The sequence below is a fragment of the Bos javanicus genome, chromosome 16, assembly GCF_032452875.1.
Source record: "Bos javanicus breed banteng chromosome 16, ARS-OSU_banteng_1.0, whole genome shotgun sequence".
NCBI classification, from domain to species: domain Eukaryota; kingdom Metazoa; phylum Chordata; class Mammalia; order Artiodactyla; family Bovidae; genus Bos; species Bos javanicus.
This window is the reverse complement of record NC_083883.1, coordinates 62,358,988-62,377,789: the sequence shown is the minus strand read 5'-3', so window position 1 is coordinate 62,377,789 and position 18,802 is coordinate 62,358,988. Positions and strand designations below refer to the sequence as shown.

The following is an 18,802-nucleotide window of genomic DNA, read 5'->3' as shown; positions in this document are numbered from 1 at the left end:
AGAATGGACTGGTTGGATCTCCTTGCAGTCCAAGAGACTCTCAAGAGTCTTCTCCAACACCACAGTTCAAAAGCATCAATTCTTCTGCGCTCAGCCTTCTTCACAGTCCAACTCTCACATCCATACATGACCACAGGAAAAACCATAGCCTTGACTAGACGAAACTTTGTTGGCAACGTCTCTGCTTTTGAATATGCTATCTAGGTTGGTCATAACTTTCCTTCCAAGGAGTAAGCGTCTTTTAATTTCATGGCTGAAGTCACCATCTGCAGTGATTTTGGAGCCCAGAAAAATAAAGTCTGACACTGTTTCCACTGTTTCCCCATCTATTTCCCATGAAGTGATGGGACCAGATGCCATGATCTTCGTTTTCTGAATATTGAGCTTTAAGCCAACTTTTTCACTCTCCACTTTCACTTTCATCAAGAGGCTTTTTAGTTCCTCTTCACTTTCTGCCATAAGGGTGGTGTCATCTGCATATCTGAGGTTATTGATATTTCTCCCGGCAATCTTGATTCCAGCTTGTGTTTCTTCCAGTCCAGCGTTTCTCATGATGTACTCTGCATATAAGTTAAATAAACAGGGTGACAATATACAGCCTTGACGTATTCCTTTTCCTATTTGGAACCAGTCTATTGTTCCATGTCCAGTTCTAACTGTTGCTTCCTGACCTGCATACAAATTTCTCAAGAGGCATATCATTATCTATAATTGCTAAGACAGGAAACATAGCCAATTATAGTACACCATCAATTTTAAAACCTATCCATAATTTTATATATATTTATAATTTTAAGAGAAGCTAAGATGAAAAAAGCAAGATTTATGGAGTTTATCTTTCTTGAGGAATTTTAAAGTATTACTGTTACAAAAAACAGCCAGCAGTATTTTCATGGTGAAGTTTTTTTTTAAGGTGCTCTTGATGACAGGTAATTAGAACCAGGAAAGTACATGAGGCTCTGAATCAAAGTCTTTAAGAAAAAAGAAAAGATTAAAAAAAAAAAGACATAATGATGTAGAAGGAGGACCTGTGCAAACAAAATAATAGAAATAAAAATGTTGGGGAGATATCTGTTTATTTTTGCTATAATTTACATGGAGTTAAATTCAGTTTTTTTTTCTTTAATTCACTCTTTTTGACATGCAGTCTGTGAATTCTGACAGATGGGTAGTCATGTAATCACCACAAAAGTCAAGATGGAGAACAGTTCCACCACACCCTCAAATTCTCTTATGTACCTTTTTAATCAAATCTGCCTCTACTCCCAGTCACTGTCAGCAGTGATATGTTTTCTCCCCTTACCCTTTTATCTTTTGCAGAGTATCTTTTACATTAAATCATGTAAAACATTATACAAATCCTCCAGTATCTGTTCTAGATACTATGTCCACCACAACATTATAACTTTTCTTTATCTTTCATGCTATGTAGGCTTTTGAGCCTGGCTTCTTTCACCTGGTATATTTGAGATCCTTTGTTGCATGTGTTACTTTTCATCACCAAGTAGTGTGGTTCATTGTATGGATGGACTTACAGTTTGTTTACCCGTTTAGCAATTGAAGGATGTTTTGGCTGTTTACAGTTTGGGGTGATTATGAATAAAGCTGCTATAAACATTCAGGTTTACATTCATACATACAGGTTTTTGTGCATACATAGCTTTCATTTCTCCTGAGTTATGCAGCAGTAGCATAACTTACGGAGAAGGCAACGGCACCCCACTCCAGTACAGGAGCCTGGTGGGCTGCAGTCCATGGGGTCGCTAAGAGACAGACACGACTGAGCAACTTCACTTTCCCTTTTCATTTTCATGCATTGGAGAAGGAAATGGCAACCCACTCCAGTATTCTTGCCTGGAGAATCCCAGGGACAGGGAAGCCTGGTGGCTGCCATCTCTGGGGTCACACAGAGTCGGACACGATTGAAGTGACTTAGCAGCAGCAATGACAGATAATAGCTAAGGTGAGATTAATATTCTTACTTTTGTATGTAAAAATGAATAACTTCATGTTTCAGGGAAAAAATTACAGTGACTACCTTAAAAGGATTATTAGGAAAGTATTCTTTTTAAGGGCTTAGAACAATCTTGTTGGTCTACTTGATTAAATTGTGTGTAGTGTACATAATAAATCAGCCTCAATGTTAAAGAGTTACATGTGTATTTAAATTGTAAAGTTTCCTTTTGAACTGATAAAGTAGTTAAGAATCTTTTAAATATACACTTGAGATAGAATGAAGTTTTAATTCAGAATATTTGGTAAGAGTTTCTAAAGTAGCTTAGAGAGGTAGTATAGTATAATAGAAAGAGCATAGTCTTTGGATACCACAAGATCTTGGTTTGGAACTCAGTTCTGCACTTACTATATGGCATTGGGTATTTCACCTCTCTTCAGTTTTCTAATGTGTAAAATGGAGATATATTTTATCAAACATAAGGCAGTCATTTATTCAGTTTTTAACATTTATAAATTATGGTTATGTTTTAAAATGGATGGTGTACTATAATTGGCTGTATTTTCTGTCTTAGCATGACAGAAAATGATGGTTCTTATAATGATGATGTCTTAGATTAAACGAGATACAGTAAAAATATCAGTTTTATAGAATTGTTTTGAAGTTGGAATTAGATAATATATAAAAGTGCGAAGCACATGGACGGTACTCCTTAAGTCCGTTTCCTTTTTTTCTTCATGACAATGTTACGAGTTGGTTTGTTTGGGGATTTGTTGTTTTACAAGGTGAATCAGAATTTTAAAGCCATTAGATAAAGATTCATGGTTCCATGTTGTCTGTCACCAGATCAGAATATCTTATACCTGTGTTGCTAAGACATTTTCACTTTGGGGAAATGGCCATTTTGTGACTACTAATAATAATGATTATATCAGTTAATACTTAGGTAGTGTCTGCTTTGTGCTGGACACTGTTCTGCTGTACATATATATTTTAAATCTTGAAAACATCCAAATGAGATAGATACTATTACTTTTATTTTTATAAATGAGGAAACCGAGGCAGAGAGATTAATACTCAAATTCCTATAGCTGGACTTATAAACAAAATAAGCAAACTGATAGAAACCAAGAAAGGTAGCACATGGAATCAGGAAACCTCCTTGTACAAATCAGCCTGATAATTTTTGGAATAGTTATTTTTCAGATAGCAAAGAAAGTTTCACAGGGTTTTAAATCTTTACCCAGCAACTGACTAAGGTAGAATCTGAACAAGTGATAAAGATTCAGCCTACAACTTATCCTTTCCCCTTTGAGTGAAGGAGCGTTTCAGCGTCTCAAATAATATAGTCTGAGGCAATAGAAGAATTGGCAAATTTTATCCTATTGGCTGCCAAATTGGAGTCTCTTTCTTTAACTGCTGATGCAACATAAAAATAACTTAATGGATTTTGAGTAGAGAGAAATGGAATAAACTTCTTAAGCCTCTATGAGAAGCATTTCACTGGAGTGGAAATTAAGAGGGTAAAGTAGCCAGAGTTTAGCCCATCTTATAGATGAAGTGGATGGAGAAGAAAACTAATGCTTCTTTGGCAGCTTTATTCTGAATTCAATCTGATAATGGCAGATTATTTTTAAAATATTATTTTTGCCTAAAATATAGTTTTCCAGCCCACCCTCCAAAATCACTGCAGATGGTGATTGCAGCCATGAAATTAAAAGATGCTTACTCCTTGGAAGGAAAGTTATGACGAACCTAGATAGCATATTAAAAAGCAGAGACATTACCAACAAAGGTCTGTCTAGTCAAGGCTATGGTTTTTTCAGTGGTCATGTATGGATGTGAGAGTTGGACTGTGAAGAAAGCTGAGCGCCGAAGAATTGATGCTTTTGAACTGTGGTGTTGGGAGAAGACTCTTGAGAGTCCCTTGGACTGCAAGGAGATCCAACCAGTCCATTCTAAAGGAGATCAGTCCTGGGTGTTCTTTGGAAGGACTGATGCTAAAGCTGAAACTCCAGTACTTTGGCCACCTCATGTGAAGAGTTGACTTGTTGGAAAAGACTCGGATGCTGGGAGGGATTGGGGGCAGGAGGAGAAGGGGATGACAGAGGATGAGATGGCTGGATGGCATCACCGACTTGATGGACGTGGGTTTGGGTGAACTCCAGGAGTTGGTGTTGAACAGGGAGGCCTGGCATGCTGCGATTCATGGGGTCGCAAAGAGTCAGACTCAACTGAGCAACTGAACTAACTGAACTGACTCCAAAAATTGTCACAAGCATTCTATGTGCTTTGTGCAGTTGCATCAGAAAAAAGAATTAATCCCAGGAATAAACATATTTAGAATGCACTATAGTCATATTTATAGAATCAGTTTTTTCCCCTAAAGATTTTAATTAAAACTATATTATGCTTTATGTACAAAGGTATTCATTATACCTTTGTTTATCAATGAAAAAGTGAAAATATCTAAATAGACAGTTTTCAGATAATGGTTAAGTAAATTATGGTACATTACTTCATGGAATATTACACTGTTCTTTAATGTTTTGGGGACTTCTGCTTTTGGGCATGGTGGTGTAATAGGGACAAGATTTACCCTTTTGTCTAAAACAGGAAGAAAATAAGACACAATAGTCGAAATAACGATTTTTAGACATTGCACTGAAAGTAGTGTGAAACTTAGGAGAGGAGAGAAAGTAAGGCCTACAATTTCCTCACCTTATTGTTTGGAAGCAATTTCATTGCAGGGAGCGGGGATCCAGAAGAGGTTGGCCACCTTGCAAACTTGAGCAGTAATGAATATACAGGGCCCAATACTAGAGAAGATGTTCTCACATGGAAAGGGAGAGTTCCAGAGATCTACAGAGGGGTCACTCTGGCTGAATACTAATCTGTATATATGTGAGAGGAAACTAACAGGCTGGAGAATGAAGTACAAGAAAGCAGCAAGCTGAACAATTCCTGGATTTGACATATACCTGAGACTCTTCTGTTTCTTATTGGTTAGAGTAGAAAGAAAATGTAATATATGGGGCATATGATAGAGGTCTCTGAAGGATTTCATTTCAGTGCTAGGGCTAAATTAAGCTCTAGATTAAAGGCTGCTCTTCCCTTGCCTTGCTGCTGCTGCTGCTAAGTCGCTTCAGTCATGTCCAACTCTGCTGCTGCTAAGTCGCTTCAGTTGTGTCCAACTCTGTGCGACCCCATAGACGGCAGCTACCAGGCTCCCCCATCCCTGGGGTTCTCTAGGCAAGAATACTGGAGTGGGTTGCCATTTCCTTCTCCAATGCATGAAAATGAAAAGGGAAAGTGAAGTTGCTCAGTCGTGTCTGTCTCTTAGCGACCCCATGGACTGCAGCCCACCAGGCTCCTCCGTCCATGGGATTTTCCAGGCAAGAGTGCTGGAGTGGGGTGCCATTGCCTTCTCTGTCCCTTGCCTTAATGAAGCTTAAAAATGAAACTTGATGGAGAAGGGAACGGCAACCCACTCCAGTACTCTTGCCTGGGAAATCCCATGGACAGAGGAACCTGGCAAGCTACAGTCCATGGGGTCCCAAAAGAGTTGGACACAACATAGTGACTAAACAACAACAACAAGAAGGAAACAAATAATCTTACTCAAATACTTCCAGATAATAAAACATTTTCCAACTTGTTCTCTGAAGCAGAATAACTCTCATACCAAACCCTGATGAAGACATTATAGCAAAGAAGCATAGGCCGATCTCTTACATGAATACAGAAACAAAATTCTAAACAAAATATTAGCAAATGAAATCCAGTTTCATGTAAAAATGTATCACAATCAGTTTGTTCCAGGAATACAAGATTGTAATTTATCTTGTAACAGAATAAAGGGGGAAATATCACATACTTGTCTCAAAAAATGTAAGAAAAGAAAGTGAGGAATTCAGTAACTGGTGAGAAAAATATTCATAATCATTGGAATATCAGGAAATTTATTAACCTAATAAGTGTATATACCAAAAATCAATCAATTAACCACTAGCTACAAATATATAGGAAATACACTGAAGGTGAAATATTTAAAGACACTATTGTAAACGAATTTCTTGCTTTCTTTTTTGGATTGTTCATTGTGAGTATACAGAAACAGAACAGGATTTCATGTGTTTATCATGTAAAAAAAAAAAAAAAAAAAGAAACTTGAAAGGATCAAATTGATTCCATGTAACTGAATTAATGCCCGGACAAAGTCTAACAGAATTTAAAGCAACACAACAGAATCTAACAAACAAGAGTGCAGAATTTACAATACCTATCTTACATTAAAAGTCTTTCAAGCATGCAAAAGTAGAAGGAAAATATCCATAAGCAGGAGAAAAGCCTGTCAGTGAAAGCAGACACAGAAAAGATAGAGATGAAAAACAGCAGTTATAAATATAGTCTATATATTCAAGAAAATAGAGGAAACATGAACACAATGGAGAGAGATACGGAAGATACAAAAAGACCCAAATGAATCTTTTAGAGATGAGGATTAATATTTGAATGAAAAATACATTGGAAAGACTTAATAGCCAATTAGACATTGTATAAGAACAGATCAGTGGACATGAAGATGCAGGAAATGAAACATAAAAATGAAGAACAGAGCATAAAAAGACTGAACAAATACAAATAATAATTGGAATTCCATAAAGAGAAAGAGAAGACAGAAAAAAAAATGTAATAAGTAATGGTTGAAAATTTTAAACATTTGATGAAATCATAAACCAGAGCTTTTTAGCCTTACTGACATTTGGGGCCAAGTAATTCTTTGCTCTGGAGGGCTCAGCAATTTGGCTCCTATGTATGAACCCAAAAGAACTGAAAACGGATACTGAAATAGTTGTACACAAATGTTCATAGCACCATAATAGCCAAAAGGTACAAGTAATCCAAATGTCCATCAACTGATAAATGGATATAGAATATATACATATACATTAGAGTCAGCCATAGAAAGGAATAAAATATTGATACATGCTCTAATGTAGATGAGCATCAAAAACATTAAGGGAGGAGGGTTCAGGATGGGGAACACATGTATACCTGTGGCGGATTCATTTTGATATTTGGCAAAACTAATACAATTTGTAAAGTTTAAAAATAAAAAAAACAAAAACATTATGCTGAATTAAAGAAGCCAGGCACAAAAGATCACATATTGTGTGATTCCATTTACATGAAGTATCCAGAGTGGGTCAATGAAGCTGATTGGTGGTTGCCAGGGTTCGGAGGAAGATGAATGAAAGTGATTGCCTAATAGGCTCAACTGGAAATGTTTTGAAACTAAATAAGAGGTGATGTTGCACAACATGGTGAATGCATTATACTAAATGCCACAAAATTGTATATATTTTAAAGATTGCATTTATTTTTGGCCACACTGGGCCCTTGTTGTTTGTGTGGGCTTTCTCTAGGTGCAGCAAGTAGGGGCTACTCTGAGTTGCAGTGCGTGGACTTCACATTGTGGTGGCTTCTCGTTGCTCTCTAGTGCTGAGCACAGGCTCTAGGCACGTGGGCTTCAGTAGTTAGGCACACAGGCTCAGTAGCTGTGATGCACGGGTTTAGCTCTCCTGTGGCATGTGGAATCTTCCTGGACCAGGGATCGAACCCGTGTCCCCTGCATTGGCAGCTGGATTCTTATCCACTGTACCACCAGGAAAGTCCTCAATTGTATATTTTTAAATGGCTTACTTTATGTTACGTGAATCTCATGTCAATACAAAAAAGAAGAAAAAATAAGGACTTTTGAGACAAATAAAAGCAGAGATAATTCATTGCTGATTGACATGCACTAAAATAAAGGAACTTCACAGGCAAAAGGAAAAGCATATCAGATAGAAACATTTTTTCATTTTAAAATTTCTTCAGAAGATAATTGAACTTTGAGTTTCAGCTCTGACATTTGAAGAGCTTGGAAATCATCTCTCCTGTCTTCAACAACAACAAAAATATGACCAAACTGCAAATCATAGACTTTCTTAGATTCATCTGAGATTTGAGCTCACAGAGCAAAGTTCCACTCCCCAAATGTTGACAGGTGAATACATAGAATCACACACGACCTGCTTGTTAAGAACAAAAGCTGTTTGAACCATAAATTGGTATGAACCCTTAAATGGTGATTGATGAATTGTTGTAGGCTGAGTGTGGACAAGCTCAAAAGCTAAAAACTTCCAGGGCCTCAGGCTTAGGAGGTGCTAGCCCGCCCCGCTCCAGTGTTCACGGGTTTTTGACCCCCAGGGCCCACCACATTCTTATGGTGAAGATTGGAGAAAAATCTTGTGTTTTCACACAGAGGAGAATATAGTTAACACTGTTGAACTTTATACATAAAAATGGTTAAAAGGGTAACTTGTTTTTATGTTTTTCAAAAACTAGAATTGTTGTTTGAAGAAATGGGCTATCAAACCATGAAAAGACATGAAAGAACTTAAAATGCATATTGCCAGGTGAAAGAAAAGATTACATACTATGTGATTGCAATGATATGATGTTCTAGAAAAGGTAAAACTATGAGGACAGTAAAAAGATCAGTAACTGCCAAGGCTTCAGAGGGAGAGAGGGATGAATAACTGGAGCATAGGAATTTTATGGCAATGAAACTATTCTGAGTGATATTGTAATGTAGATGCATGTCATTATACATTTGTCAGACCCATATACAACAGTAAGTGAGCTCTAATGTAAACTATGGATTTTAACTAATGAAGTGAAAGTCGTTCAGTTGTGTCCAACTCTTTGTGACCCCATGGACTCTACAGTCCATGGAATTCTCCAGGCCAGAATACTGGAGTGGGTTGTCATTTCCTCCTCCAGGGAATCTTCCCAACCGAGGGATCAAACCTAGGTCTCCCACACTGCAGGCGAATTCTTTACCAGAAGAGCACAAGGGGAAGCCCCTTATTATTTTAACTTTTTATTTAACTTATTTTTTTATTTTAACTGATAACAATGTATTAAAATTGACCCATCTTTCATAACAAATGTACTACACTAATGTAAGATGTTAATAATAGGGGAAAGTTGGGGAGAGAGGTATATGGGAACTCTCTGTACCTGCTGCTTATTTTTCTTTAAACCTAAAACTATTCTAAAAAGTAAAGGCTATTAACTATGTAAAATAGAAATATACTAATACAATTATGTAAAGTTTAAAAATAAAAAAAAAAAAAAAGAAATATACTGATCCTTTTCCAATACTATATAATCCCTAATTACTAGTATGTATTTTCACAGCAAATAATTGCCAAGCAAACCATGGGTATCTATTCTAATTTGCCTGCATTAAGAGTTTCAGTGAATGACACAGATAAAAACTGTGATTGTACTGTGAACAACTGTGTGTTTTTGCTTCTAGTCTTGCCCCTAAAATACATTAATTACCTCTAGCAAAGGACATACGGAGAAGGCAATGGCACCCCACTCCAGTACTCTTGCCTGGAAAATCCCATGGACGGAGGAGCCTGGTAGGCTGCAGTCCATGGGGTCGCTCAGAGTCAGACACGACTGAGCGGCTTCACTTTCACTTTTCACTTTCATGCATTGGAGAAGGAAATGGCAACCCACTCCAGTGTTCTTGCCTGGAGAATCCCAGGCACGGGGGAGCCTGGTGGGCTGCCATCTATGGGGTCGCACAGAGTTGGACATGACTGAAGAGACTTAGCAGCAGCAGCAAAGGACATAAACACCTAAGTTCTCTAACATTTTAAGCATACCTTCACCACAGGGGCTTTGCAATAGCTGTTCCCTATTCCTGCAACAGTTTCTGCTAGATAACTGCAGGACTCACTTGTTTACTTCCTTTATGTCTTTATTGAAATGACCTTCTCAGTGAGACCTTCCCAGACCATCTTATTTAAAATTCTAACTATCTTCCCCAAACTAATTTTTTTTTCTATAGCACTCATCACTTTTTAATATTAGAAAACTTTTAAATTTTTTGTCTCACTCAGATATGACATGATTTTGGTGTGTTTATTTTGTACCCTGCAACTTTTCTGGATTCATTCATTACATCAACAGGTTTTTTGGGGGGAGAGAGTATGTTTAAGGTATTCTGTATGTAAGATCATGAAAGAGATGGGAATACCAGACCACCTGACCTGCCTCTTGAGAAATCTGTATGCAGGTCAGGAAGCAACAGTTAGAACTGGACATGGAACAACAGACTGGTTCCAAATAGGAAAAGGAGTACATCAAGGCTGTATATTGTCACCCTGCTTATTTAACTTATATGCAGAGTACATCATGAGAACAAGCTGGAATCAAGATTGCCAGGAGAAATATCAATAACCTCAGATATGCAGATGACACATCCTTATGGCAGAAAGTGAAGAACTAAAGAGCCTCTTGATGAAAGTGAAAGTGGAGAGTGAAAAAGTTGGCTTAAAGCTCTACATTCAGAAAATTAAGATCATGGCATCCAGTCCCATCACTTCATGGCAAATAGATGGGGAAACAGTGGCTGACCTTATTTTTCTGGCCTCCAAAATCACTACAGATGGTGATTGCAGCCATGAAATTAAAAGACAATTACTCCTTGGAAGGAAAGTTATGACCAACCTAGACAGCATATTAAAAAGCAGAGACATTCCTTTGTCAACAAAGGTCTGTCTAGTCAAGGCTATGGTTTTTCCAGTGGTCATGTATGGATGTGAGAGTTGGACTGTGAAGAAAGCTGAATGCTGAAGAATTGATGCTTTTGAATTGTGGTGTTGGAGAAGACTCTTTTGAGTCCCTTGGACTGCAAGGAGATCCAACCAGTCCATCCTAAAGGAGATCAGTCCTGGCTGTTCATTGGAAGGACTGATGTTGAAGCTGAAACTCCAATATTTTGGCCACCTGATGTGAAAAGCTGACTCATTTGAAAAGACCCTGATGCTGGGAAAGATTGAGGGCAGGAGGAGAAGGGGACGACAGAGGATGAGATGGTTGATGGCATCACCAACTCAATGGACATGGGTTTGGGTGAACTCTGGGAGTTGGTGATGGACAGGGAGGCCTGGCGTGCTGCGGTTCATGGGGTCACAAAGAGTCACGACTGAGAGACTGAACTGAACAGTGTCTTTTACAGAACAGACATGTTAAATTACACTCTATACTTAATTCTGTCTCTTTTTCCTTTGGTATCCAATTTTCTTATTTCCAATTTTGTTATTCATTTAGCAAGCATCTAAGTTTATGTTTCAACTTCATTCTTCTAATAGAGTATGTATTTAGAATGTAATTGGATTAAATAAATTCTCCCTTTGGATTATACTGTTTTAGTATAAGGGAAAACATTCTCTATCCTGAAAATTCTTTGGAGCATTTATTCTCCAAAAATGATCCTTAGAGAAGAGAGGGAACTAGAATTTGCTTTGTGCTTCTTTTTTTTTTTGCCTGCATCAGGCTATTATACTTTATATACTTTATTATTTAATCATGAAGGTAGTTGTTGTTCATGATACTATACTTTTGTTTCTGTCCTAAGTTGATAACTGACACTTTCATCTCAACAATTTCCATCATTTCTTAAAACTTTAGTTCCCCTAATGATGTTAGGAACTGACAGAATACACTGCTTCCAGGATCTTTTTCTCAGTGCTGTGATTCACAGACCAAAAGAAACAAACACATAAAAAAGTAACAGCAATAAAGCAAAACCCCTTCTTTAAAGTAAGGGCGGGGCGGGGGGGTGGGGAGGACATGTATAAGGTAACTGTCTATATTTTTCAGAGGCGAAACTATTTTTATAGTCAGATAATAAAAGTATTTAATTTTAACTCTAAGGTGATACTTTTGTTCAGAGTTTTAATTTTTGTTAGGTGTCCTGCCTAAAACCTGTAAGTATTGCAAGAGATATGGGCTTTTGAACAGGTTGTAGTTTGATCTTTCAGACAATAATATTACAACATCCAAGTTCATTGCTTCCACATACATGTTTTCAGTTCAGTTCAGTCGCTCAGTCTTGTCCGACTCTTTGCCACCCCATGAACCGCAGCACGCCAGGCCTCCCTGTCCATCACCAACTCCCGGAGTCCATCCAAATCATGTCCATCGAGTCAGTGATGCTATCCAGCCATCTCATCCTCTGTCGTCCCCTTCTCCTCCTGCCCTCAATCTTTCCCAGCATCAGGGTCTTTTCAAATGAGTCAGCTCTCCACATCAGGTGGCCAAAATATTGGCGTTTCAGCTTCAGCATCAGTCCTTCCAATGAACACCCAGAACTGGTCTCCTTTAGGATGGACAGGTTGGGTCTCCTTGCAGTCCAAGGGACTCTTAAGAGTCTTCTCCAACACCACAGTTCAAAAGCATCAATTCCTCTGCACTCAGCTTTCTTTATACATGTTTTGGAAGAATCTTATTTTGAAGTTTATCTTAACTTTCTGCTTTTTGAGAACACAGAGGAACAGAGCCTACTAAAACTTGATTTTGGAAAGTGTTTCCATACATTTACTTTTTTTTTTTTAAGATCTCAACCTCCTTTCTGCTCTCCTTTCTTGCCACCTAAAAATATTTTCTTTATTTTTTATGGTTAAATTTTAACTTTTATTCCAGCTTAGTTTCTTATTTGGGAACTTTCATTTTGTTAATTTAGATATGATTTTCCCGATCACATTCAGGTCTGGTATTTATATTCCATATTTGTTTTCATTTTTCCACACTGAATGCCTGTGTTTTTTTATAGTGGAAATAGCTAACATAATCAGCTAGGGGAATGGCTTTTAGGTGGCTCCAGAAGGCAGCAGTGGAATAACCTTAGCTTGCTAGAGGGTATTCGTTCTGCTGGTGTGATGACCTGAGCGTCCTCTTGCCTTGTGATGCCACCCTAAAATTGTCCCTTAGGGACTTGGACAAATGGTGGATCATCAAATACTTAGTGTTCCTTAGCAGAGTATTATTTTGTAACTGCTGTAAATGCACACTGCTTTAATTCATGTGTCTTTTTTCTACCTCTCTCCCCTTCTCTCCGCTACAGTCACCAGAGAAGAAAGGAAAAGAAGCAAATACGGGTTTTGGTGGGCCAGTTGTTAGTTCTCTGTATCACGAAGAAATCATCAGGTAAATTCTCTTCTTGTCTTTAATAACAGGAGTATGTACATATATGTGTATGTGCATATATGTGTGTGTGTTCATTTAATCCTTAAAACTTTCATTTGAAGAACTTTTTCTTAACATGAAACTGATTTGGTGTTATCTCTAGAAGGATAATAAATGGCAGGAAGTAAATTTTTATGTGTGTCTTTTAAAAAATCTGTGTCTGAATCAGTGTCAAACAATAACCTTTCTCCCACAGAAGTAGCTCACAGGGCAAGGTTTTGTGTCTCAAATCTAAAGCTATGGATTTTGGTTGTTGTTCATATTAGTTTTCCTCAAAATATCATCATTTCTTTTGAATGCTTTAATTTTTGTAGTTTATTTACTCTAGTTTTAAGTTAAAAATCATTTTGGAGTGTAAAATGGCACACTGTGGAGACCAGTAGGGAGGCTCCTCAGAAAATTAAACAAATATTACCATATGATCCAGCAATTATTTCTGGCTCTGTAGCCACAAGAATTGAAAACTGAATTTCAAAGATACATTTGCATACCCATGTTCATAGCAGCACTGTTCACAATAGCAAAAGGAAGAAGGCACCTAATTGTCCATTGATGATGAATGGACACACAAAATGTGGCATTACAGGTGATGCAATATGATTCAGCCTGAAAAAGGAAGGGAAATCTGACACGTGCTAGAACGTGGATGAACCTTGAGGTCACTGTGCTGAGTGAAATAAGCCAGTCACAAAAGGATGAATACTGTATGATTCCACTATATGAGGTGTCAAGAGTGGTCAAATTCATAGAATCATGGTTGTCAGGAGCTGGAGGGTGTCAAAAATGTGGAGTTGTTTATTAAATGGGTGTAGAGTTTTAGTTTTACAAGATAAACCTCTGGACACTGGTTGCACAACCATGTCAATACGCTTAACACTACTAAGCTGAACACTTAGAGACGGTAAAGATGATACATTTATGCTGTGTATTTTTTACCAAGATTTAAACATTTTTAAAGGCCATTTTGTATTATTTAACAAAGGTTTCAAATTTTATATATTATGTAGGAAATTTCTTGAACAATCATTTTCTTTAAACACTATTTAAATCGGGAAAAGGATTTGGTCCTGCCTTAAAGCAGGTGACATATCCTTCTAAGATTGCTGCTTTATAAGCAAAAACACAAAATTGGAACTTCTGATGCTCTTACCCTTTCTGCATTATCTGAACTTTACTTTTCCTACTTATTAACATGAAATAAATGAGCTGTAATTTTCACGTGGAAATTGAGTTTGCCTAAATTGAAGGGAAATATCTATCTTTAGAGAATGAAGAGGAAATTGTACCAAAATTTTATGCTTCACTCTTTCAAAAGAGCTGTTGACATTATTCACCACATAAAGAAGTAATGATAAGAATTCCCAGATAGAAGGAAAGCTATTGATACCCCTATGAATCAAAAACTTTAAATGCTCATAGTTCTGGTTAATGACCAGATTCAAAACTAGGGGTCCTGTCTTGACTGTATTTGCATAGCAAGCACGTTGTTTTTACTTAGACTAAATGTTTATTTGGGATGAGATAGTGGAAGCCTGATGGAGATTTGAGGGGGATAAAGATAACCTTTTAAGAACGCTACTGACCTGGAGTATATTTGCCACCATGATTCCTTTGAGGTACTCTGAGGACACTGAGAAGCCCCTGCAACTTTGAAGAAGCACAGTTGAAGAAAACATTTTCAGAGTTTAACGCCTTCTTTCCTTTAACCCTTATAGATTCAGAACATGTTTTGGGGGTTCTTAATGTGTATATTCTGTACTTAGAGCTTCTTAAAAAATGGCATATTATAACCTTAACCCTACTAATCAAAGTTTATTAAATGTTCAAATTAAGTCAGTAAATCCTGAAGAGTCATTTTTCTAGGAGGGATGGTTAGTCATTCTTTCTCTGTGTGAGCATAGTCTTTTGTTCACGCCTTTGTTGTAACATTTATGACATTATGCTGCATTGGATTGTACTTTTAAAAAATTTATCCTTTCTGCTGGACTTTTAGTCTTTGGAGAGCGCACATAGTCTTTTATCCATCTGGGTATTCTCAGTAACTGGGGAAGTTCCAAGAACTTAGTAGGTACAGAGTAAAAGTGTCCAGAGCTTGGGAGATATCCACAGCTACTTCCCCCGCAGAGCTGAGAGTCTGGTGACTGTACTCGCACCCATCCTAAAGCGCAGAGCTGCTGGTTTGGTTTCCTGTGACATGCCCATCCTCACCTCTTCTTCTAAAGAAATGTACAGGCCACTTTCCTAGTCAGATAATAAAATGGATATCGTTTCTAAACTTTTTTTTTAATCACTATATTTAACTTTCTAATAATATCAATCACTTATCTATAAATAGTGATTTTTATTTTGTGTACTGACTTCCTTAAGGGCTCCCAGACTCTAGTATTTTTCAAAATGACACACTGAATACAGTTTCTTTCATAATATCTAGTGACATGACTGATCACAGTAGCTCTGCAGAACAGAAAGCAATCAAATGTACTCCCATTGATGTGAGAGTAGATATATGGGTAATTAGAATATTCCTGCTGCTGCTGCTGCTGCTGCTGCTGCTGCTGCTGCTGCGTCGCTTCAGTCATGTCCAACTCTGTGCGACCCCATAGACGGTAGCCCACCAGACTCCCCTGTCCCTGGGATTCTCCAGGCAGGAACACTGGAGTGGGTTGCCATTTCCTTCTCCGATGCATGAAAGTGAAAAGTGAAAGTGAAGTTGTTCAGTCGTGTCCCGACTCTTCGCAACCCCATGGACTACAGCCTACCAGGCTCCTCCGTCCATGGGATTTTCTAGGCAAGAGTACTGGAGTGGGGTGCCATATTCCTAAGATAGAGTTAAACTGAACTGGAAAAGTTAACCTACCTGCCTATCCTCTACCTAATTCCTACAGAAGTGACTCTTAGATTTAAGTCAGTATTTAGAATTTTGATCATGAGAAGCAATGATAAAATAATGTAGCTTTATTTTCAAAAAGTAGAAATTTTAATTCAACTCAGCACACATCTATTATATGAGTATAAATGAGACAAAACATTGTGGGTGTTTGTGCTACTTAGCTTCTTCATTTTTGAATAGTTGTTTTTGGTATTTTTGGCATCTACATGTGAGTATGTTTAATAAACCTTACTGATTAATTGAGTGAAATATGAACCTCTGTTACTGGCAAAAGTTTTAGTCTGGCCTTATTTCATTGTTATCTAAGTATTAGTCTTTTTATGATAGGATTTAAATCTTTGTATTCTGGAACATATTGTTAAGATACGAAACAGTAAGGAATATGAGTGTGAGAGAGCCATCGAAAGCCTTCCTTTTAATTATAAACAGTAATTTTGTTACTACTACAGCAGATCAGAAATCACAGAAACTAGTCATATTCTGATTTTAGAGAATTTATCCTATAATGTAACAGAATTCCAGTATAACAAAGTAGATTATGATAAAAACTACTATATACTAAAACATTGGGTTACTCCATTAAAGGACTAGAGTAGTCCCTATTGTTTGTTCAGTATAAGAATTTCTTTGATTTCCTTCGTCAGTGTTTTGTAGTTTTCTATATGTAGGTCTTTTGTTTCTTTAGGTAGACTTATTCCTAAGTGTTTTATTCTTTTCATCACAATGGTGAATGGAATTGCTTCCTTGATTTTCTGTTTTCTCATTGTTAGCGTATAGGAATGCAAGGGATTTCTGTGTATTAATTTTATATCCGGTAACTTTACTATATTCATTGATTAGCTCTAGTAATTTTCTGGTAGCGTCTTCAGGATTTTCTATGTAGAGGATCATGTCATCTGCAAACAGTGAGGGTTTTACTTCTTCTTTTCCAATCTGGATTCCTTTTCTTTCTTTTTCTTCTCTGATTGCTGTGGCTAAAACTTCCAAAACTATGTTGAATAGTAATGGTGAGAGTGGGCATCCTCGTCTTATTCCTGACTTTAGGGGATATGCTTTCAATTTTTCAGCACTGAGGATAATGTTTACTGTGGGTTTATCATATATGGCTTTTATTATGTTGAGGTATGTTCCTTCTATGCCTGATTTTTGGAGGGTTTTTTATCATAAATGGATGTTGAATTTTGTCAAAGGCTTTCTCTGCATCCATTGAGATAATCATATAGTTTTTATCTTTCAATTTGTTAATGTGGTCTATCACATTGATTTGCGAATATTGAAGAATCCTTGCATCCCTGGGATAAAGCCCACTTGGTCATGATGTATGATCTTTTTAATATGTTGTTGGATTCTGTTTGCTAGAATTTTGTTGAGGATTTTTGCATCTGTGTTCACCAGTGATAATGACCTATAGTTTCCTTTTTTTATGACAACTTTGTCTTACACTGTTGGTGGGAATGCAAACTAGTCACAGCCACTATGGAGAGCAGTGTGGAGATTCCTTAAAAAACTGGAAACAGAACTGCCATATGACCCAGCAATCCCACTGCTAGGCATACACATCAAGGAAACAAGAATTGAAAGAGACATGTGTACCACAGTGTTCATTGCAGCACTGTTTATAATAGCCAGGCCATGGAAGCAACCTAGATGTCCATCAGCAGACAAATGGATAAGAAAGCTGTGGTACATATACACAATGGAATATTACTCAGCTATTAAAAAGAACACATTTGAATCAGTTCTAATGAGGTGAATGAAACTGGAGCCTGTTATACAGAGTGAAGTAAGTCAGAAAGAAAAACACCAATACAGTATATTAACACATATATATGGATTTTGAAAGATGGTAACGATGATCCTATATGCGAGACAGCAAAAGAGACACAGATATAAAGAACAGACTTTTGGACTCTGTGGGAGAAGGCAAGGGTGGGATGATTTGAGAGAATAGCATTGAAACATGTATATTACCATATGTGAAATAGACCACCAGTCCAAGTTCGATACATGAAACAGGGCACTCAAAGCCAGTGCACTGGGACAACCCTGAGGGATGGGATGGGGAGGGAAGTGGGAGGGGGTTCAGGATGGGGAACACATGTACACTCATGGCAGATTCGTGTCAATGTATGGCAAAAACCACAATATTGAAAAGTAACTAGCCTCTAATTAAATTTTTAAAAAATGCAGTTGCAACAATAAAAACAGGCTACTTGTTGAAGTTTATAGAGTCAAATTTTGCTTGTACTTTGGTGAAATTTATTATCTGGTGTTTTATTTTTCCAAGAGAAAATTGTTCTTTAATTGAGATTAATTGGTTTCTTGGCAGAATTATGTTCAACTGAGGTAAAAGTGACAGGAGGAGTCCTTTTCTAGTTTTAGAAACATCAAATGATAACCTTGCATGAAAGGAAAAGCTTTCTTCTATAGAACCATTGTTTTTTTTCTTTTGGACCATTGGTTTTTTAAAGGAACATTAAAATGTATTTTGAATGTGTTTTTGAGTACTTTAATATATAAACTTCTAATTTTTCCCCACATTTTTGAAGATTAGGAAAATCATTACCTAATTAATCCATTTACTAAGGCTTGGTCTCCAATGTTGTGGCAGTTTCCTGACAAAAATGCATTGTAGGTGATAAGTTAAGGGCCCATTTTAGTTTTATTGTAAATGTTTCTGAGCCAAGGGCCACTGGGGCCAGTTCTGCGCTTGCTCCCTGCCTGTTTTGGTTCTGACCTTTATTTCCACTCTGTCACAGAAAATGACAATATAATGTCATAGGTACAGATCTCTGTGTTAATATTCCACAGCCCTGAAACCAGTTTCTCATTCTGAAGCTAGTTCATTGTTCTGTGGTATA

At 37.3% G+C, this 18,802-nt stretch overlaps 1 protein-coding gene across 3 annotated transcripts in view; it reads left to right on the top strand.

Annotated features, from left to right (window-relative positions):
• ACBD6 (acyl-CoA binding domain containing 6) overlaps positions 1-18,802 on the top strand; it is a 192,709-nt gene that overhangs the window by 53,648 nt on the left and 120,259 nt on the right. For all 3 annotated transcript variants that reach the window (XM_061383378.1, XM_061383379.1, XM_061383381.1), the window contains exon 4: positions 12,930-13,012. In XM_061383378.1, coding sequence (XP_061239362.1) covers positions 12,930-13,012 — 83 coding nt within the window. The remainder of the gene's footprint in view (positions 1-12,929; positions 13,013-18,802) is intronic.